Source organism: Pimephales promelas, chromosome 19, assembly GCF_988280905.1.
Source record: "Pimephales promelas chromosome 19, fPimPro1.hap1.1, whole genome shotgun sequence".
Lineage (NCBI taxonomy): Eukaryota > Metazoa > Chordata > Actinopteri > Cypriniformes > Leuciscidae > Pimephales > Pimephales promelas.
The window spans coordinates 16,826,953-16,850,274 of NC_142787.1; the positions used below are offsets into that span (position 1 = coordinate 16,826,953).

Genomic DNA, 23,322 nt, shown 5'->3' on the forward strand with positions numbered 1-23,322 from the left:
GATTTACCCAAGAATCCAAAGTGAATTGTACCGAATACAAATAAATAATGCTCAACTGAGACATTCACATTGTTGTAAACAAATAACCACATTTATAGCAATAGGATCCTTGGGAAGCTACAGTAATGTTATATTTAGTCCAGTGATTCTGTATCACTCTTCTATCCTTGTCATCTCCCTAATACGCCCATGGCGAATACGCCAATACGAACAACGAGTCGTTCTTTGGGCTTGGTACAATAAAAGCTGTTTTTGGACTAACAAGGAAGTTTTCAGTTCTAAAATGTACAGGATATTTTTATAGTATGATGTCCTCTTATATGTCAAAGGCTCAAGGAAAGTTTGATTTCTCAGTTCATGACCCTTTAAAGATGATTTTGAGACCGCATAACCAAGAAGCCCCTCAAGTGTACTTACTTTTGTATTCTTTACACAGAATTTTATAAGTGCTTTTGTTTTTGTGGCGTGTGTTGTGCATGACCACTGTAAAGAGCACTATGGAGACCAACTTTTGCTGGTTAGCATTTAAGATGACTAGACGGTTCAAAAGCTTAAAGATTTGGTCGACCTTTATTCTCTTACACAAAAGCTGCCCAATCAGAGACGCTGACCTGTACACTGCACATATTTGGAGTAATATCAATTTTCAAGACAAATCGCCTTGTCCTCTGTACCTTGTACAATTATATCATAAATGCCTAAGTCAATTCAGTCTATTAGGTTTATGTTCGAGTCTCAAGGAAACTGTAGCGGCTGAAATGGGACTATGAAGGGGGAGTAAAGAAGTAAATGTAACAGGAAAAACATTTTACTCCAGTGGAAAAAAAAGACATGATGAATTATACCTTTCATGAAAAAGTGCAGATCCTTCTAAAGATTATCTGCAATTCGTGATAAAAGGCACTTTTCTCAGGTCTGCAAAGTATCCTGTGGTTTGACAGAGATATTTTTAGCAGTGGTAGTAGGAAGTTCCTCCAAATATGACGTTTGAAAGAAGAAATATTAAAAAGCCAAAAGATATCCAAGCATTTTTCAGAGGTAACTGTTCTTTGTAATTTATGCCTTCCTGTAACAGTATTCCCACAAGGCAATGTGTTTTGGAGACATAACACTAGTATTTTCCGACAGCCGTTCTCCTCTCTTGAACTTTCTGGCGAGACCTTTCGTTCTCACTGCTCGCTCGAGTAACCAGCGCACCATGACAGACATTTGGTTCACCTCTGCATCGATGAACGGTTTATTCATAAGTATGTGTTTTGACAGATAGCTTGCCGCGGTGTTGCCATAGATTATATAAAGTGAGTTACGTAAAGTTAGCTGATCGCCCAAACATCAGTTTTATTTTTAACTCATGGGGCTTGAGATTGTATGCGTGTCCCCTTGTGTTGATATCTGAAGGACACTGAGAACTGTGATGGATGACAAACTGCTGTTATTGAAGATTTTGGGGATTCCTAAATATTGCAACATCATATGCTCAGAGGGGTTTAACACAATCCTTCGAGAAAATGGCTTTAATGTGAGGTATAATGCTATAAATAAAGCTTTGAATGATAGTCCTTGATCACTGTTTCACATTGTGCTCTAGACTGTATGTTGAACAACTTCCAAATAATTCCTCATGCTGATCCCATGTGTTTGCTTCCAGTTCTTAGCTTGTCTACGGTGAGCGACAACGAAGTAGTATCTGATCACATATCGTATCTTAAACATTGACAGGGAAAACCAACAAGGTATTTTTATAAATGGCAAACAGGTCCAGTCAATGCATACTTTGACATAATGACATTCAATCGTCCATAAGTGATTTCTGCTCCAGTCCAGATCCAGATTCCTCTCTCGAGCTGTTTATTGCGAACAGGAGTGGCATGAAACAATAGAGGAGAGTGAGAGGCAGAGCAAAAAAGAAAGGAGGATTGCCAAAGCAACAACTCAACGCAGAGATTATATTTCTCCAATATCTCAGGTTTCACAAAACATCTCCTGCTTGGAAGTGTTGATGGAATTTTTTTTTTTTTGGAATTCATTTTTTTAAAACCATTGATGTGACCCCTTTAACTTTCATATTTTGGACCTGGTGTACATTTAAATCACAGTTATGTAAAACTCCTTGTTGGGACAACTAATCACTGTACAAATACCCGTGACCGTGAAAACAAGAGGGCTAGGAAAGGTACACCTCCAGAAAATATACAGTATATTATATTATTAATCAATGTTAAATTGTTATTTTGTAATATTATGTAATATCATTTAAAAATTATAATTATATTGTATTACTTTAAATTTATTACCCACCTCATATTCCCTCCGATAAGTTAAATTTGACTTTTTTTATAATACTCTATACATTAAAAGTGTCATAATTGCACACTGTTTATTAGCTTCAAGTAATTGACCAGCACAGTTTAAATTCAACTTAAATGTGGACTTCAACTGTTAAACACCATGCCATATGAATTACTTTACATATGAATGACTTTAATCAGCATAATAAAAGAAAAAGTCTCTGACTATAACTGGATTCTATGGTGCCCATGCCAGTATGGGGTTTCCAGACCAGCTAAATGCCCATTACACCATCAATCTGAATTCATTTCTATTTCTCATCTCCTCAGCATGTCTGAAATGTTGACAGGCAGATCTTTGCATTGGCTGGCTGGTTCTGTCAGGCCCGATTCCAAGCAGTTACACCTAAACAAGCAACAGCACTTCTGTGATTTAACGTGAACATAAAAGCATGAGCGGAAAAAAGACTTCAGTCCAGCGAGTTACCAGAGACACACCGACTCCCTACTCTTATAAAAGACCTGTGGGGGGGGGGGGGGGGTTACAGTGAGAGAAGGGGGGGTTACAGTGAGAGAAGGCACAAGAAAAATGAGGAACCACATCTGGGGCCAGTGTGGAGGAATGTAGGGTTAGTTTTTGTCTGCGTGTGTGTGTGTGTGTTCCAGGCTCTTGATCTCTGCCACATTATCAAGATTCTTCTAAGCATTAAAGTAGAGAAAGTGAAGTGGCCCTCTGCGTCAGAGCACCATCAAAACAATTAGACCCCCCTGAAAACATGTACTCACACTTGGCATTAAAAAAGCACTAAGATCAAATCGGTTTTCAGAGGCCCAACTCTACCAAAGGGCGTTTACTGACGTACAATATAAGATACAATGGGATCTAGACTCTAATAGGGCCCTTACACGTGTAAGACTGAAACTTCAAACACCCACACACTTACACAAAGCCTGCGCTGAGTTACACACTCATTATATATCGTCAAACATTAATGGAGGTCTGTGTAATTTACAGTTACCAGCTGTAGTGGTTTTTGCTAAGGAAAAGGGGAGAGAGATGCCTGCCGTGAATTCATGAAAAAATACGAACTTATGCAGCTGCTAATGGCTAGGCTCCTGGCCAATTATGTGGATGCTAATTATGAAGGAAATTGAGATTTTGGTTATGCGTTTGTTAGCCTGTGATATCCAGCTGTGAACGTTGATGACTCTTCGTGCTGTACTTGGCTGGATAGTCTGGAAACTGTATCTGTGAGTATTAAATAGAAAGTATCAAGTTCAAGTGCTATGCTAAGCTTGAAGTCATCATGGATGGATTTAAAATGGCCCCAATTAATTTTGTTGATTCACATTCCTGGTCTTATTGTGCATGATTCATTAGCGCCTTTGTAATTACCTCCCTCTTAAAGGAGTCATTTAATGCCTTTTTTATACAGGTCGAAATTATTTGTAAGGGTCTAAATAAAAAAGTTTGTAATAAACTTTAATTAAAAATTCTTACTAGTATTGTAAGAAAACACTAATTTTACCTGTTTTCAGCACGCCATTTAAGTGCATGTGTCTTTAAATGATAATGAGCTTCGCTCACTCCGCCCCTGTGTTCTGTGGGGCGTTTTGACACAACACACGTGGAGTGTTGCCTTGACAACAGTTGAGGGTATATTTTGGAGAAAGACCTGTGCAACCGAATCAATTTGAACCTGAGTTGCACCCGGAAAAAGATGATGCCCCGAAGAAGTTCGCCAATTAAGGCTCGAATGGTTGTTTAACGTAATGTCACTTTGATCCATCTTTGTGTGTACTGGCAGGGTAGATTAGTGAGATAAGAATGCTGTGTGTTTACTGATGTATACATTAGTTCATTGACAGATTGATGTTAGAGCTAATGGTCATGAAAAACTTTTTCCACAATTTGCAAGATTAACATAAAGGTTAATAAAATTTACACTAACTTCTTCTGGAGGTGCAGCAGGGACACAAATAGTTTATAACAAATAACCGATTTGTTATTCAAGTGCAGTTCCTTAGCAAAACGAGCTTTATACTGACCCTCGTTTATAAAGCAGTCTGGTGAGAAATGATTTGCGCAAACATGAAAGCATTGATGTTGATCGTGGGGAAGATTCCCTTCGAAAACAAAACTCAGCCACTGCATTTAATTTCAGCGGTTCGGATTTAGGAACATCAAAATGACTGCTGTGTTTGTTATTACACCCAAGAACAGAACACCACAATCGCTTTGACGTCATTCTGCTCCAGCGTATCAACAATGGCGGACTACGATGACAGCTCGCTCGGGGCGGGTCTGTGTGGAAACGCTACGGTCAGTGGGCTCTATGCACGGCGGTATTTCCGGTGAAGGTCTAAGGATGCTGGATAACTTCCGCCGATCGTAGAGTCCAATGCAATACTGAGAATTTATATTGAATTTTATACTCCATGCCATGGTTATACTAAAGAAAGGTTAGTCACAAAAACAGACAAAACAGACACCCCTCGTTGTGTGTATGCTTCTTTTTAAAATTATATTAAATAAACATAACTATATATAAAATTACATCTAATGTAATTTACGTATGAATTTTTTGTTTCAAAAGTTTGTTTCAAATGTTTTGTTTTGTTTTTTTGGGGGGGGGGTTGACTCTGTGATGTCGGACATGGTCAGACGGCTCGATTTGAGATGGGAAAACGTATCAGGAGATTTAAAAAAACACTGGGTGGATTTGTATTATTATATGATGGTGGTGTCAACACACATTTCAGTACCATCAACTTGTAAAAGTGCATGTACTATTATATGACCCCTTTAAAGCTGGAATACAATATTCAAATCTGAGCACTTTCAAACACTAGACATCACTTGTCGACTTTGAAAGTGGTTTTAGAGGAAATCTCTGCATCTCTGCAAACTAAACGACTGGGGATCACTCATTACCAGACTTCATTCTGAATGCAACAAACTCATTTAAGTTACTCGAAGAATAATCTGATTATGTAACTCATGATAACTGTAATGCTGTTCACTAACAGTGTGTGTGTGTGTGTGTGTGTGTGTGTGTGTGTGTGTGTAAAGTCTCACGCAACATTAAAAAAATATGGTTTTACTTAGATAAGTTGCAAAATTAGCAGAATATGCTTCATGTTGATGTGTTTTAATTTGAAAATAATATATTTTGATTTTAACTGTATCGGAGAACTAAAAAAAACATTTGGGATCTTTAAAAACTACTCTCTTAAGGGTTTTTCTAGAGCATCATAAGAACTTCATAGGCACCTTTATTTAAAATTCAAATAAACTTGATTTGAACTAAACTGATTCTAGACTCGATGTACCATGGTACATTTCTCATATAGCCAGAATTTAATGTTATTTCCTCCATGTGAACTGTCTCTGTGTGTGTTTATTCCAGGTCTCTAGTCTGTTTGTTTATAAGGTAATTAGAGATCTCTCTCCGAACCCAGCAAGTGGGGCTGAGGTCACGCTAATCCAGACCTGATATTCTCCTGGTAACCGGATCCCCATCCGCGTGGGAAATTAAATAAACACGACATTAGGAAAGCGCAGGTGCTACCGTACCCACTAATAACATCTGACAGTCAAGTAAAATCTCTATTTAAAAGTGAATGTGACTCGCTGTTAATGCACCTGTTTTTATTTAGACGTGGTCTTGGAATCTCACCACTCATTCTTGAGTTCCCCATAATTTTCATCTATCATTTAGCAGAGGCTGAAAAAAATACAAAACGTTTCCTTTTCCACAGTAATGTATCTAAAAAAACCCTCCCAGCTCATTTTTTTTTTTTTTTTTTTTTGCTGTCGGACATGTTGTAAGCCCTTTTAATGTGCCAGAATAACTACATTTTCCTTTTCATCTGAGTAAATGCACCTGCTCTCAGGGCCGTATTAAGAGCTCACTGGGCCCCGGGGCTATGAGTTACTGCAGGGCCCCCCCACCACGTTAGGTCACCAACTACATGAGCTAAATGTTATTATACGAGTCATTTTATCCATCTATGATATACTTCACAGTTAAGTTATGTTACTTTTAACACAATTTTTTTTATCATATCAAAATGTATTGCGACTAAAATTTCATAATTATTGTGACCAATTTCAATATCACCAAAAAATAATAGTAGCTTAAGAAAATAATCTCAAGCTTACTGATGACAAGAGTCACAAATTAAAATAGAACAAAGGCACAATAAATTGACTTTAAGCACTGAATAATATTATATTATATAAAGTAATCAAATATACAATAGCCTACATGGTTTTCACTATAAATTCAACATTCATTCTTGTTAATTTTGCAAAAGTAATTCAGTCAAATACAGTAACATTAAATTACTTTCTTTCTGATGTTTGATTAACATTATTGACACACATGGCGACAGCATTAGCAGCGTCTGTCACTTTCAGCGTCTGTCACTGTGCAAAACCGTCTCAAGTTCACCATGGTCTCAAAACCAGCATTTACAAAATGAATTCTCTCCCGCTGCTCACTGTGCCTGAGCAGTTTGAAATAAATGGTATCCAAACCACAATGTTTAAAAACGCGTTTAAATGATAAACTACATCGATGCGCAGCAAAATTTAAATATTTCTACCGGATATGCAACCCGGTATTATCGCCAGTCCTTTAGGCGAATAGTTTAATCAAACACAAAAAGCAAAATTATACATCCATCAACATCAAGTTAATATTCAAACTTACCGAAAGTTTGTGGGGTCGATGATGACGCTGTGTTTTAAGAATAGACTAGAATGAAGTGAAGAGTAAAGGCAATTTATTGATTGATGTATATTCTAAGGCGCAGGCAGCCATCATCTATAGGCCTACGTGCAGCAGCAGGTCGATCGTTCACAAGTTAAATATAGAATAAATGTATTTGTCATATCAAATTAAAACCTGACGTTTCAATTTTGCCCTGCTGCCCACGGGGGTTTGATTGACAGGTGGCCTGGCCAATCATAACGCCGAATAAGCAACTTTGTCCGACAACAAAGCTGTCAGTAACGTCGGTGGATATGAACTTGAAAACAGTATTGTTTAAATTACTTAAATAACAATATTTGAAAGTTGAGACTTTGTTTCATATCAACAGTAAGCTACTCTGAACTCTCTCTCGTAATCACTCGGTGTAACGTTAGTCTTTGCCCCGCGATGTATTTTTCACTGCGTGAGCGCATGAGAACATGATATGCGTGACTCGTGAGACCCGCCTGGCTCGTGGCCCGTCACATACTAAAAAAGGCGGGTCTTTGCGAACGTCTCTATTTATGATAATGATTCCATGATAATGCATGGAATAAGGCAAAGTGCAACTAAATAACAGGGATAATTTGTGGGGGACGTTATTGCGTGGTAAGGCTTTGGTAATCAGATGGCTTGCAGTATCTGCTCCACAGCCAATCACGGGCCCCCTCCTTGCTTGGGCCCCGGGGCTTAAGCCCCGCCTAGCCCTATGGTTAATGCGGCCGTGCCTGCTCTGCGCGGACTAAAATGCCCTCAGGAGTCGAGATCAGGTGCTTAAGTGAGTGAACAGGGCTCAAGGTGAATGTTCTAAATGGAGTAGGATTTGTGTTAATCAATAGGCGATATTAAATAAATCTGACAAGACTTCTTCTCTTCCATTTACTTACAAAGATCTGTATTGAACCTTGTCACTGCATGCTTTCTCTTTTTCTCTTACATAACATTGATTTGGTTAGAAGTCTGGTTGTGACTCAACCTGAACAAATCCATTTCGTCCGTATTAAAACCTCCTGAGGTTGGGTTCACATTTGGAGCCTCCCCTCCTGAGACGTGCACACCATTGGAGCGATCGGACCACACCGCAGTGTCCCATATCCTCCTCTGCTCTTCAATGTGATCTTATCTTTACAATCTGACCCCTAGAGGATGTTAAATAGTAAATTATGTAACAGCCTGCAGTGACATGGCATTCTGGAATAATAATCTAATGCATGAAAACATCTGTGTGACAGAAGGTCCCACAAACAAATCAGACCAATTGTAGTTACTTATCCTAATCCATGGAAATATAGTTTCACTCACAGTTTATCAGGTTCAATGCAGAATTTTTTTTTTTTTTAAATTAGGAATGCATAGTTAAATATATTGTGATTTATTGTACTAAGTTTATTAACTCTTTCCCTGGATTTCCATGTTGTCACTGTTATACGGTAGGGGGCGCTATGGCACATCTTCTGAAAGAGAACTGAATATCCTGATCAAAACACAGGCAATGAAGAAGCAGAAACAAGTGATATCAAAACAGCCTAATGTTACCAAATGAAATGTCGACTCAGAACAAACTTTTAGGACTTTAAAGCGTTGGGGGTGTTGATGGACTCGATCTACTTCATCTATTTTGATTTATCTTTCTGAATCTGATCTGAATGTAGTCTTTGATGTAATAATATTTTATCAGCTTATTGCTGAAAATGTTGCTTTTGATTAAACGTACCTACATTCAAGTGTTGATAAAAAGGAATGTATGAAGCTAGAATAAAACAGGGCTGTTGTTTTCTAAAAGCAGAGGGTCTGTTCTTTCTTTTGATATATTGCATGTTCAGATATTCTTACAACAGAATATTCTGGAGGCCACAAAGCTTTTGTGAAAATTATTTAAAAAAAATTCTGACAACTTTTTTCAAAAACACTGGCATGGAAAGAGTTAAGAGGAACCCTTTTAAACAAGTCATGTCAAATTAAATTGTCTTTGATCTTTTGAGAAGAGTTTGATGTAATATTAAAACATATTGTAACTTTCAGAGCTCAACTTCCACTCCAGTCCAAAAAAATCTGGTTTTTTTTTTTCTAAACTAAACTGTAAAAATTGTTCTGAACCTTCACAACTTTCTGTCATTGGACAGATCTCACGTCTATGAAAGCTACGGATCTCAAGTCTTACAAACTTTTTGTTGCAATTGCAAATTTATATCCCACAATTCTGACCTTTTTCTCATATAAACTCGCAATTGTGAGTTATGAAGTCGTTAAAAATGGACAATTGCAAGGGGGAAAAAGTCAGAATAGCAATTGCAAGGGGGAGAGAAAAGTCAGAATTGCGAGAGAAGTGTCGCATTTATTTTATTTGACGTTTTTATTCCGTGGCAGAAAAATGCTCAATCTTTGCTGCCTTGTTTAGAAATCTAAATCTTTTCAAATTGTGTAATTTTTTGCTTTGTGTAGCACCTCCCATTCTAAGCATGTTAAGAAGAAGAATTCCCTTAAATTCATATAATCAGATTTTTATAGATTTATTGTATTTTTTCCTAGTAGTATTTTTCCTTTTTTTTTTTTTTTTTGTAGTATTTATTTAATGTATAGGCGTTTAATATTGTGAAACTTGAAGACTCAGTAGGCTGGAGTGTCTCTCAAAGGTCCTGTCATGAGAAATGGTCATTATAGAGATTCTGGCCTGTATCAGTCTGTCAGGCTTTAACCACTCTGGCAGATACACCACTAATATGGGGAGTGATTTACATTAATATGTGTCATGTTTTTAAATGCTAGTGCTATTGACCTGATCCTAAGAAAAAAAGTCTATTTTTCTCCCACTGATTTTGTAATTTGCTGTTCAGTGGATGCTATTCAACACTCCACAGACACATGATTGGTTTTGTGTTTTTAAGCTTCTGAGATTAAACCAGCACTGTGTCACGCAGATTATGAATCGGTACAAGTAGCCGTAGTCTATATAAGACGTCAGAACAGAACATCTGGGGTCGCTCAAGGCAAAATATTATAGTCCTTGTGAAGTTTTGTATATTTACATGGGTTTGTATTGTGTGATGTGTACAGTAAAGCTTGGTTTTGTGTTTGACCATTTCTGGCTCTGTTTAGATCATTATGGGATTTGCTCCAGCTGGATTTCATGTTCTCCTGTCCATTAAGCCTGCATAATTATTCATATTAATGACGCATGCACTAATAAATACTTTTATGCAGTCCAGATTTGGTTTCTAAAAATCCTATATTTGCATGCCTCATATTTTATAACATCCATTACATTTTATAACTAAAATAAAGGGTAAATACAAATATTATGATACTATTATTGTGATAACTTAAATACATAATTACAAAAACATGTTTACTCATGATGGGTTTCAAAGTTTGTTTTACATAATGAGTTTTATAAAGAGATCAAAATTTTGTGAATATGAATATTTGTGAACACCAGATGGATGGAAACCTGAGAGTAAACAGCTCAGAGAGTCAATAAACAAAGCTTTAAAAATATTTTTGGAAATCTTATACCCTAGCAGACAGGTCCAGGGTCAGTTCTGGCTGTTCTCTCTGTGCGTTCTCCTCTCTGAGTGTTGCATGTTTGTTAAGATGGGGACATACGAAGAGTTCAGATGCAAAAGCCTCTAAATGCCATTTGAAATTTTCTTCTTTAATGATGATTTTTATCAAACTTGTATATTTAAGTTTAGTAATTTCACTAAAATGGCAATGATAATTACCTATTAATTGTTATTTAAGTGAAATTACTGAACTTAAATATACAAGTTTGATAAAAATCATCATTAAAGAAGAAAATTTCAAATGGCATTTAGAGGCTTTTGCATCTGAACTCTTCATACAGTAGAGTCTGTGTATTTGTGGAGGATCAGGGTGGTTTTGGGGTCAGCATACCAGAAAAACGATTTTCTCTTTTGGATATCTAAACCTACATCCTTAATACTGCAATGTATGTGTTTGTGGAAGGTTGTGAAATTTCAATTACATACTTTTATACTTATAAGTCTGATCACATTGTTGAGATATCTTCTGATATATGTGTAAGATGATATTTTTACCTTTTTTTTTTCTTAAAATCTCCAATTGCACTTCATTTAAGCTGGTGTATAAACAATATATACTAAATGTAGCGCATTTGCATGCCTTGTTGTTTATGTTTCTATAGCGGTGTGCATATGTTCATGTGAGTGAGTGTCTGTGTACATGACTGCAAACATGCGTTGAAGTGTTTAAATCACCTCCACCTCGTTCAGCTCTCATCCCTATCATCACCTCCCAAAGCAGGAGATTTGCGCCTGCTCTGTCCTCCTCTTCCGCTTCTCAGTGCTTCCTCCCCATGGGCCTTCTCCATTTCTGTTGTTGTTGTTCTGTTGAGTTACGGCACTTGTGTGGCACTGCACAGTTGATTTTACAGCTCTGCGTTTTAGTGTGGGCTGCCTTAATACAGACACTACAAATAAAGACATGTTTTTTTTTTTTAGTTCTTTTAATTAGCACATAGGCTAGATAAACATCCATTTAAATATGAAAATAAATATGACATAAGAATATTAAAAGATTATATTATATTTTTTATTATTATTATTTTTACTTTTAAAATCACTTTTGAAATCTTCTTTTAGAGTCTAGAAGGTGTCCAGTCAACGTGTATATATATACAGTATGCAGCCTGAATGCTGAAGTTTTTTGTTAGTGTGGGAAAATTCTTTATCTTGGAGGGGACTCCAAACGTGCACATTAGTTCTGGGCAACATGCTGGAGAAACAATGGTGTGAGGTGGAAAAAGACTGCAAGTTTTGTCTGAAAACAAGCTCATGTAGTTAGTGTTTCAAGTCTATTAAGTTCAATGCCAAGTTGTGGGTCATGATTATTTAATAATGATCTCACTTCTCATTTAAAATATAAAATAGTTACATTTTTGTAATGTCATTTCTTTAAGGAATATCATATGGTATGTAGCTGAAGTATGTTATTATGTGTATTTATATTTTTTTCAGGACATCAAGATGTAGATGGTGGCCTTTTATATTAGGAGGGTTCAATGGGTTTGGTTTTATGTGTGAGAGAGAGATTGGGGTCCCAATATTTTCATCTTGAACATCAAACAAACCAATAAAGTTTTTTTTTTCTGTGTGAATCAGACCACCTGAACAGCTCCCATGATTCAAACCATACTAGCTTGTAGTCCAGCTCAGACTTCGTACTCTGTATGTGGCTGTAAAAGTGATTGTGTGGAAATATATTAGCTGTTCTTATTAACTTGTAATAACTAGTGCATTTTAAATGTTTAACATGATGATATCCTTTTTAATATGCACTATTTAAACATTGTTGATCAGTTTGCTTCCAGCGTAGACCAAAAGAGCTTACTCTTGTGAGTAATACTGTAAGGATATTACCATTTACTTACTATCCAAATTCCATTTCCCCCTGTTGTATTTTTTTGTTTTGTAATTTTATTTTTTTGAGCTTTGAAACATTTGGGAATCATTGAAGCATAGTCTGGAACTGAATCATTTCTGTTAGCGCTTATGAGTTCTTCTCTTGTCATTCCAAAAATGAAACTTCTCCACAATAACCACTTAGAGAGAGAAAAGGTTGGGGGGAATTTTATTGTCTGAGTTTTCCATCACTGTCCAGAAAAAGCACAATTTTTCCTTTGGATCTTCTGTTTGTCTGTCTTGCATTGTGGGCAAGGATATCACATTAAATCAGATTAGGAAAATCATAAAAACAGACACTTTTGCACACTTTTGTTTCAGACTGGATTGCAACCTCTGCTCTGGCTTGAAGTTATTGTTATTGCTCATCTGTTAAGTTGGGAGTTTGAATAAAACCATAACCCTGAGTATTAAACTTATGTGTTTGACCTGTCCCAGCCAGACTTTGGATTTACAAAGACGGTGCACTAGGAGAAAGTGCTACTCAAAAATATGGAGGAATAAGTCCTGCCTTCTAAATAAAATAGCCAATCATCAATTGGCAAAGGCATTACGCCAGCTGCTGTCAGAAGCTCCGGTTTCTACAGAAAGTGTTCAGAGATGCGCACTTATGACTGCACATGTACATTAGCTGGTCCAGCCTGAAAAAAAAAAAAAAAATTCATAATTTGAGCATTTAGAAATGAAATGTATGCAAATTCAGGACAAATTGAGAGTGAATAAAAGAGATTAAAACACCAGGAGTAAACCGATATTTGTCCGCCTCATCTAATTGTAATCTGATCGACCAAAACATTCTCAATACCAGGTGTAAACAGGGCCTTGTTATCAATGTTGAAAACAGTTCTGCTGCTAAATGTTGTTGTGAAAATGGAAATGGAAATCTTTTGTAACATTCTTGGGGCCAGATTTACTAACAGCTTGCTCCATCTTGATTTTGGCGATACAGTAGTGGACGGGTTTATTGTTGCGGCTGAACGTATTGCATTATTGCAGTATTTAAATGAATCGTGCAAGCTGATTTACTAAGGTTGGCACTTGTCAATTTACTGCTATTTGCAACATTATTTACTGCCCCAGACACAAATTTGCGCTGATCTTGGTAGATTGTGTTGGTCATATATAATTGCTCCAGCTGCATTTGTGTTCTTTAATTTATATTTACATTTACATTTAGCTGACGCTTTTATCCAAAGTGACTTACAATTGCTATATATGTCAGAGGTCACACGCCTCTGGAGCAACTAGGGGTTAAGTGTCTTGCTCAGGGACACACTGGTGTCTCCCAGTGGATTTGAACCTGGGTCTCTCACACCAAAGGCATGTGTCCACTGACTGCACCATCACCACCCCACCCAATGTCAGTAGATCCCGCGCTGAACTTTCCACTACCATCTGTGCTTTTTTTTTGGAATTACGATCTCTCGCTAATTTGCCCTGTTTAGTAAATCTGGCCCTAGATGTCATTCTTAAAAATTAATCTTACTAAACCCAAACTTTTGAACAGTAGTGTAGCAGCATCTTGGCAACCATACACATCACCCTAGTGTCAAGCGTAAGCCTTAATCATACTTTTAAAGTCATTTCTCCTCTCTTTCAGAAAGAAGTGCTGTGAAGGTTTTAAGTTTGTACTGGGGCAGTGTATTCCAGAAGGTAAGACCTCTTTCCCTCTCTCTCTCTCTCTCTCTCGACCCACACTAGACTCCTCTGGGTTGAATTTGCTCTGATATTTCTGGACGGGTTTTCCCTCGTCTCCCATTAGGGTTCTAAACAAAATCATTCCTTTTGGAAATAACTCAGCGGGTGCTTTTAATGTTGTTTTAACATTTCCAGCACACCTTAAAGCGCTTGGCAAAGTTTCCCAACCAGTAACGATATCTTGATTACCTCGTGCGTATTTTTATAGTGGGAACAGGTCTGTATATTAGCTTATGAATACAGTAATATACTTCTCGATCTTTGGTTGAGGGTTTTCAAACCACTAACAAGCTTTTACTCGTAACTGTCAAATAAAAGCGTGCAATTAAATTGTCTGTGTTCTGCGGTTCGCCCTGCCACGTTGAGAAGGGTGTATATTGGTTTCTGAAAGGCCCTTTGAGACAGTCTAGAGCTTGTTTTTGTCTTTTTGCTTTTTTTATGCTGTTTATGTTCTCGGGTGTCCTCACCTGCCCCCTCTCCACTGATGAGAAACACATAAAGTACAAGTTGAGAATGGACACATTTCCCTGACTCACACGCATTTCATGCTGTGACTGAGATGGATTTGGCTCTTCCGGGATAAATCATGGAATAAGGAAAAGATGCAAGAATTTTTGGACTGGAGTTTGCAGTACTGGCTTCCCAGACCACAGTGTTTTGTTTGTACTATTAAATTAAAATTCTGAAGGGAAAAGATTTGAAGTAGCACATTTGCATACGATTTCCGGAAATGAAAGCGATATTGTGGTTTTTGTTTTATAGCTAGATTAATCCTCTCTTGTTGTGTTTATTTCTGTTTGTTTGTTTGTGGGTGTGTTTGTATATGCAGACTATGACGTGTGTGCCGGGGCTCCATGTGAACAGCAGTGTACCGATCATTTTGGCCGTGTGGTGTGCACCTGTTACTCTGGGTACCGCTATGACCGGGAACGACATAGAAACCGTGAGAAACCCTACTGCCTGGGTAAGATTTTACTCCTATTTATATGAATATATTGATAAAAGTGTACTTGGAGTATGTTCAAATACATAGAGTGGTAGGGTTTGGCAATAACTGAAATGTTCCAGAAAACAATTCACAGTTTTTTTATTCAGACTCTAATGTACATATATCTATTTGGGCCAGATTTACTAAACAGGGCAATTTAGCGTGAGAGCTCAATTCCAAAAAAGTGCCGATGGTAGTGGAAAGTTCAGCGCGTAATCTACTGACGACGAGCAAATTAAAGAACGCAAATGCAGCCGGAGATTTTCCATATGACCAACACAATTTTTGGGGTGGTAAATAATGGCGCAAATACCAGTAAATTGAGTAGAGCAAGTCTTAGTAAATCACCTTGCATGATTCATTTCATCAAATACCATAAAATTTGCATCTGAAACTCATAAAAAATGCATATGCAATAAGGTCAGATGCAAAAATAACCCTGTCCACACCTTTTCAGTGCTAATTTTTCAATGCGTGTCTTTAGTAAATCCTGACAGTATAGTTTGTTAACGTCAAAAGAGGGTTTGCGCTGGCGCAAGCTGTTTATAAATCTAGCCCTTAAATTTTTACCATTGACATTCCTCATTTGCATGTCTTCCTGTTCATTTTATATGTTTTTGAGACTCTATAATGTACATGTACATGTACCCATTTCATTATTACTTTATTTTTATAAATAGTAATAATAAACTGTAAAATTGTAATGAATAATTAATAATAATAATCTGGCAAAAAAAGTTCAAAAGGTTTGTCATTTTAATTTATTTTGACACCCATAAATCCTAATATCACTCTTTTATACAAAAAAAGGTTCAATTTGAGTTCTAGAACCCTAGGGTTATTTCCTTTTTTTTTCCAAGTATACAGTATGTTTTCTTGCAGTTTGATTCATTAAATGTAATTTAGTTACAATTAAAAATGAATTAAAACAAAATTGTGAACCATTTCAAGTTCTATATAGAACCTTTTTTCTGTGCTGCATTTTGTTTTTCAAAAGAAGACTTTAAACTTGTAATTAGATTAAGATGTTTTGAAATTTGACTTGTTTGATCTGGAATATATTTAAGTGTACAAAGATGTTAGCACCCTCTATAGGTTGTTTTTATTTCATGGGGCTTGATTTCTCTGTTTCTTTAATATCAGTGTGAATGTTTCTTAAAGGGTCTGACCTCTCAGACTGCTGAAGTGTTGATTTGATGGGAGTCAGATTTAGTTTCTCCGGCTGATATCACCGAAGCGCTCCGTATAGTGCCTGAGGAGCGAATATCACGTCTTTTGCGCTTTGCCAACTTTCCGTCCCTCACACTTTCACTCTCTGTTCTTGCGTCAGACATTGATGAATGTGCCAACAATAACGAGACGGTGTGCTCACAGATCTGTGTGAACACCCCCGGCAGCTACCAGTGTGAGTGCGAGAGAGGCTTCTACTTAGAGGATGATGGGAAAACATGCACCAAGGGCGAGAGAGGTGAGTGTCTGGATCCCTTTCTCAGCAAAGAACTTTATTCTATTACTCTCTCTTTTGGAATTTGTTTTTCTACTTTTCTTCTGTACTTTAGTGTTTGTCACACTTTTTTTGGACCCATTTGTTAAATTCATTAATGGCCCCACACTGTTCTCTGACCCCCTCCTGTCGGCCTTAATAAAAATGATTAATTGCCCAAATTAAGTACTTTACGATGATTTGTAATCCTGAAGCAATAAGGCTTGGAGAAGTTGTTGTTCGCTTGTAAAGATAAATCAACTTGGCAGTCAAATCATTTTCTAATAACCTTTGAATTTAGCATATTAACAAGTTATTTGTATTGTCAGTATAGGTTGAATCATTTTGGTTAATTTGATTGCAGGATTTGCCATGCTTTGTGGGATTGTAGTTCATTTCCGAAGTTTTTTCTGTGAGATTTATTTATTTATTTTTTCAGTTTGAGAGTCACTTTCCAGTTGGAAGCTGCTTTTGCAAACCTCACAGTTCTGCTCTGACTCGCCAAAGCATTTCCAACAAACAAAAGAAATGGAGCACGGAAAAGGCGAATCGCTGCTGTGTGAGGTTTTATATAGAACACGAAGAACCAGAGATATTCGTTTTCCTGTCTGTGCCTGACCATCCATACACAGATATCTCTGTCACACAGGTGTGGAAAGGAGTGAGTGAGTGCGGTCTATAAAATGCTCCGACTGGTAATTGATCTGATTGTTGCAATGCAAATGCAAGCAGAGATTTGAAGAAAATAAGCCAAGTGGAAAGGGTAGATGCTAAGTTTCCTTTGTATCTGAATAATGGCATAGGGACATATTTAACTTGGAACGTTGCATGTGTGCAACATGTTCCTTGTTCCTTGCATTGGTTGCATAGAAAGAACATCATAAGTTCATGTCAGATATGGCTTAACTCCTAATCACCTCACTATTTACATAAAATCCATTCTGCAGCCTCTTCTGGTTTGACATATTTATAAGACATTGCTTCCTGCCTCCCTGCAGGAAGTCCACTGACCCATTGCGGTTAATGACTTTGGACACCAACTAGCGGTTAGCATTAGCATCAATCACTTCCTCTTCTCCTCTCCTCTGTCCATCGATCTTTCTTGTGGAGCGTGTCAGTCTATCAGAGTTTCCTGTGTGCTGTTTCCTCTCTTTTGGGTCAGTTTGAGTGCAAAACGCGATGACCTTTTGGGGCATGCAGGGATGCAACAACCCAGATGTACAAAAAAAGAATTCTGAGAATTCCAGAACTCTGAGATTACAGTGTGTGGATCAGATGAGGTTATCAGCTGAGTCAAACTAAGCTGTTGGAGGTTGTGATATAACTCAGCGGACTTTTGGCAGGAATGGCCTGATCTAGAACAGTTCTGATGATGCCTGTAAAGAGTGAGCCTCAATATGACCTTGAATAAGACAAGTTCCCCTGCTGTCAATATTTGTCTTTATTATCCCTAAAACTCATCTTTGATCACCAAACTGACATATTTAAATGTTTTGTCCTTGAAAAAAAAAATCTTCATGCCTTAAAACAGCTTGATTATGTACCTTGACACCCTTGCCTCATTTAGTATACGTGGTTCCACCTCCACTCACTCAGAAAACCACTTGCTGGCGTGATTGGTTACAAGGTAGTTTGTAATGTCAGATACACAGTGATTTCGAACTGAGTTCTTTTGAGACTGTCTTTGGTTCACTGCAGTTTTAAGGAGAAAATAATAAAAGCAATGGTGTTGACGGATGAATTTGCACATGGTTTGTGCTTAAAGCGTATCAAAAACACCACATAGACATAAAACAACATTAAAAGCTTGATTTTCACCACAGGAGGACTTTAAGATCTCTGTTGTTTATGGCACAGTTTGACGGCAACTTTAGATCTGTCCCAAAAGCTACTGAGCTACCTTGTTGTCTACTGCCTTCATAAGATCTTGCTGATTGAATTTGAATCTCATAAGTTATTGATTTAGAACACTCTGCATAGACAACAGCTGTATGCTCTGTAACTTTAAAAGTTGTTTTTTTTATATAATAGAAAAAAATAAAAGGCCACTTAAGTATACTTACTTAAGAGTAGTGTTTCCTGACTGTTTCACAACACACTTACTGTAAGCACTTTTATAATGTAAAATTAATAGTTTTACTTTAAAGTACATTTTAAATCATTGCTTTTATAATCTGTTGCCCTGCTTTAAAGTATACTATATTTTAATGTGTTGATTAACATAAAAAGCACATGTAAAGTACTTCATTATACTATACATACATTTTAAAATGTAGTAAATTTTAACTTATATAAATATAATATACAAGTATAATAATACTATACAAATAGACCAGTTTCAATAGAAATTACATTAAAGTATATTTTAGTTTGCCGTACAAGCTTTTCAACACAATCTGCACTTTTACCATATTCTACAGATAATAGAAGTAATTATGAATTTACATATAAAGGCCTACTTAAGTGGATCAAAAAAAACATTCTTAAGTTAACTAATTGCTTTTAATATACTGTAAATGTAAACTATAATACATTTTAACTGATTCTTTAACAGTTACATTCAGTTTGCAATAGTATATTCTTTTAAAGTAGATTTACATAACTACTATTTTTGTGAAAGTATGCTTAAGTCTACTTTTTCACAAGGCTTGACTGTTGATTTCATTCATATTTTGCGTTAGCAAATTGTTAAGCTAATGGTGCAATGCTCTAAGCATAAAAATACATGCATAACAATATTTTATTTTTATTTTTTTGCTTTCATTGAGAACTTTTTATTTCATAAAATATGTGTATTGATAATCAACAGTTCCCTCAACTCGTCTGCCAACATTGATGGATTGTTTTCACTGAGCTTGTTGCAATTATGTTATCTCTTTACAGCTCCGCTGTTTGAGAAGTCAGACAACGTCATGAAAGAGGGAACGTGTTCGGCCACATGTGAAGACTTCCATCAGATGAAGACGACTGTTCTCCAACTCAAACAGAAGGTACACTATTCCAGTTTCACCTGCAGGGCTTATTCATTAAAACAAGCACCAGATTTCTTTTTATATGCATGTCCTAATCCGTAGACTTAAGCCGACCCAATGAGAACCTACCTGCCAACATTTCACAAGCAAGTCAGAGTCAGGTTATACAGGTCTACAGGGATGTGTTGGCGACTTTATGGGCGAAATAAAAAGCGCTAAAACATGGCCCAAATGGCTGAGAGATCTGGTAGTGTGACTTATGTCTGTCCTTGCTGCAGGCTAGTAAATCATGTTGAACGCAGTGATGCGGTTGAGACGGGCTGAGGGCGCAGAGTCAGTGTTCTGCAGTCAGAGCGAGAATGTCAACAAATCTACTCAGCACCCTCATGGTCACGGCTTGATATATAGCTCTTGTGTGTGTGGTCCAACAGACTGTGAGGGGAAAGACTGAGAGAGTAAAAAACTGGTAAGAGTGAGGCAAAGAGTTTGGTTCTATGAGAAGGGGATGTAAAAACTTTTTTTCTTCTTTTTTTAAAACTATAACTAATAAGATATGTTTCTTGAGCAGCAAATCAGCATATAAGAATGATTTCTGAAGGATCGTGGCCAGGTATTTTTCATGTAATATTGTATTTTTCATGAAAATGCAGCCTTGCAAAAAATCTTACTGTTCAAATGTTTGTGAACGGTGTGTAATTCAATACTGAACAGTATCGTTAAAATATAATTGAAGTCAAATTCCAAATTCCAGTCAAATTTCCTGTTCAGAATACTTTGTGATTACCAAATTTATTAGGTTACATGAAGGTTAGGATGGTGCCTTAGAAGGTATAGCTTACTATTTAGGCAGCAGTCTGTAATATCCACTAGGTTTTGAATCAGAATAGTAGTGTTTTAGTTCAACTACAGATCTTTTTTTTTGCTAAATTGACTGTTCTTCACGGCACATAATTCTGCTAATCTCTCGCGGCAGCATCATAAGTGCTTGATATTGGCACTCAGATTTGAAAAATGTGCAGTCTGAACCCGACACAAATCAAAACCAGAAACAATGACAAATGAGATTTAAATTGCTTGCAAAGGGCTGGACACAGACACTTGTGCAGATTTATGCGCTTGGCCTAGGGCTGTATCTGCTGTATGTGGCGAGACCTCAAAGGTCTGTGCGTGTGTGAGAGTGCACTGATGTCCAGGGCTCAGAGGTTAGCAAGTAATGGATACTTCCAGTTCTTTGAAGTGAAATACTTCACAAAGAACGCTTGTAAAAGACAGGCACTGATCTCAGTCCATGCACCAACCTGAATAATTCGGGGATTTCCTGTTTTTGTAAATGGCATATGTTACAGTTTATAGATCAGATTACATGCTAATGGCACTTTGGTTTCAATTATAATTCTCATATCTTCCTTGTAATATCCAACGCATTCTCACCCCAAGGCGTCACCTTTGACCATGCTTCAATATTTGACGTTTTAGGCGCCCTTTAGCGTCACTTACATGACGCGATCCTACGGCGTCATCTAACTGACGCTAAAGGAAAGCGTCAGTCAGAGGACGCGGTTAGGTTTAGGTGTGGGGTGGGGGTAGGGTACACGCGATCCTAGGGCGTCATCGAACTGACGCTAAAGGGCGCCTAAAGCGTCAGATATTGAAGCATGTCCAAATGCTTCCCAAGGCGTCAGTTAAGTGACGCCTTGGGGGTGAGAATGGGCTGTAATATCACATATTTTAGCCACTCCCTCCTGTCAGATGATGTACAGTTAGTACCTGTCAAAGGTTTGGAAACATTACTGCTTTTGAAAGAAGTCTCTTATGCTCACCAAGGCTGCATTTATTTCATTCAAAATACAGTAAAAACTGTAATAAACATTTTTGTTGAAATGGTGGTACTTTTTACAAGACTCTTTTATGAATAGAAATTTATTTATTCAATTTATTAAAGCTTTTATTAAATAGAAACCTTTTGTAACATTATCAATGTCTTCATTGACACTTTTGGTCAATTTACTGCATCCTTGAATGATTAAAAGATTGACAAAGTATTAATTTCTCTCTCTCTCTCTTTAGATTTGCATAAAAGGAATACATTACATTTTAAAATGTATTCAAATATGTATTAATATTTCACAATATTACTGTTTTTACTTATTTTTTATCAACTAAATGCAGCCTTGGTGAGCATAAGAGACTACTACTATAATTGCTATCAGGTGACCGTAACATCCTTAAACATATGCTGGAAGAAATAGTTCTAAGAAATTTACTCATCCTCATATTTTTGAATAATAAAGCAATAAAAATACAATAAAAAGCAATAAAAATACAATAAAAACAAAAGTAGTCCAAATGGCTTGTTATCTATATCACTAATTCATTCATTTTTCATGCAGATTGTTTTATTGAAGTTTTTTTTTTTTTTTTGCAGAAAATAAATAAGCACATTTTGAGTTTGGATCAGCATGAGAGATAATAACTTTTATTGTCATTTATGAGTTTCTTTTCTGTAAAATTGACTGCAAGTCTTGCATTTTTGGTTCTGTTGAGCTTCTGAACTAAAAAGCTAGTGCATGTTGTGTTTCTGTTCAGTCTTATCCATGCCTGTAATGCAGGAAACCGCAAGACCCTGGATGAACTGCGTTTTGTTTAACTCTATTTTCCTCAGATTGCCTTGTTGCCAAGCAACACAGAGATCAATAAGCAGATGACCAATGAAAAGATGATGATGACACACTCGTTTTTACCTGGACCTCCAGGGATACCTGGGCCTTCAGGTGAGCTTTGTTAACTGTCCTTAACTGTAACCGTCCTGCTTGCGAGACGCTTGCCGTGCTTTTTTTATGGCCTTTTTTTTTCATATAACATATTTTAGTAATCATCATAAATTAGCTATCATTCAAAAGCGAAGGTCTGAGATGTCTAAATGTTCCATATTCGGTGACAGATTTGGCTTATTTGGATACATAAATGTATTAATATGTTACAGAAGAATGCATAAAAAATTAAATGGCATGTACGTGTCACCTAGTGGCTAGTTTTGGTATAATTTTTTTGTGAAATTTACTTCAAATTTGGAACACAACTTAGTTAGACGTATGGCTTTGATTTTTATAGCAATTTTAGAGTAAAACTTGTTTTGTAACATACATATTTTGTATAAAAAAAAACAAATGTTTATTACAGTACATTTGCTTTGCAGTAAATTTTAACTTCTATAACATTTTTGTTCTTTAATTTTTTTATAATCTGCTGCATGTCTTTTTTTTGTAAATAGGCCTCAGCCAAGGTCTTTATTACAAACATTTAAGTTTAGATATTGCATTTCTGTGTCTATGCTCAAAAAAGGGGGTGACAGTTATTTAGTGTTTATTTTCTCCATTCATGTCATCCTTGTTTTTCTTCTTCTTTTTTTTTTTTTTTTTTTTTTTTTTTTTTGCTTAAAGCCTTTCTTCTTTAAACCTGTCACTTCTTATGTTTCTCTCAGGGAGTCCAGGACCCAAAGGTTTCCCTGGCCCCCCAGGACAGATGGGGCCACCAGGTTTGCCTGGCCCCAGAGGAGACATGGGGCCCATTGGGCCCTCTCCGGACCTGTCTCATATTAAACAGGGTCGACGTGGCCCAGTGGTACGTATCAATTCTCCTAAGTAACCTGGCTATGTTCACACTGCATTTATAAAGTGATGTGCCACTGAAGA

At 36.8% G+C, this 23,322-nt stretch overlaps 1 protein-coding gene across 2 annotated transcripts in view; it reads left to right on the forward strand.

Moving 5' to 3' along the window:
• ccbe1 (collagen and calcium binding EGF domains 1) overlaps positions 1 to 23,322 on the forward strand; it is an 87,492-nt gene that overhangs the window by 50,333 nt on the left and 13,837 nt on the right. For both annotated transcript variants that reach the window (XM_039687879.2, XM_089123790.1), the window contains exons 6-11: positions 14,090 to 14,142; positions 15,017 to 15,151; positions 16,506 to 16,643; positions 19,542 to 19,648; positions 22,293 to 22,401; positions 23,112 to 23,251. In XM_039687879.2, the coding sequence (XP_039543813.2) occupies positions 14,090 to 14,142; positions 15,017 to 15,151; positions 16,506 to 16,643; positions 19,542 to 19,648; positions 22,293 to 22,401; positions 23,112 to 23,251 (682 nt within the window). The remainder of the gene's footprint in view (positions 1 to 14,089; positions 14,143 to 15,016; positions 15,152 to 16,505; positions 16,644 to 19,541; positions 19,649 to 22,292; positions 22,402 to 23,111; positions 23,252 to 23,322) is intronic.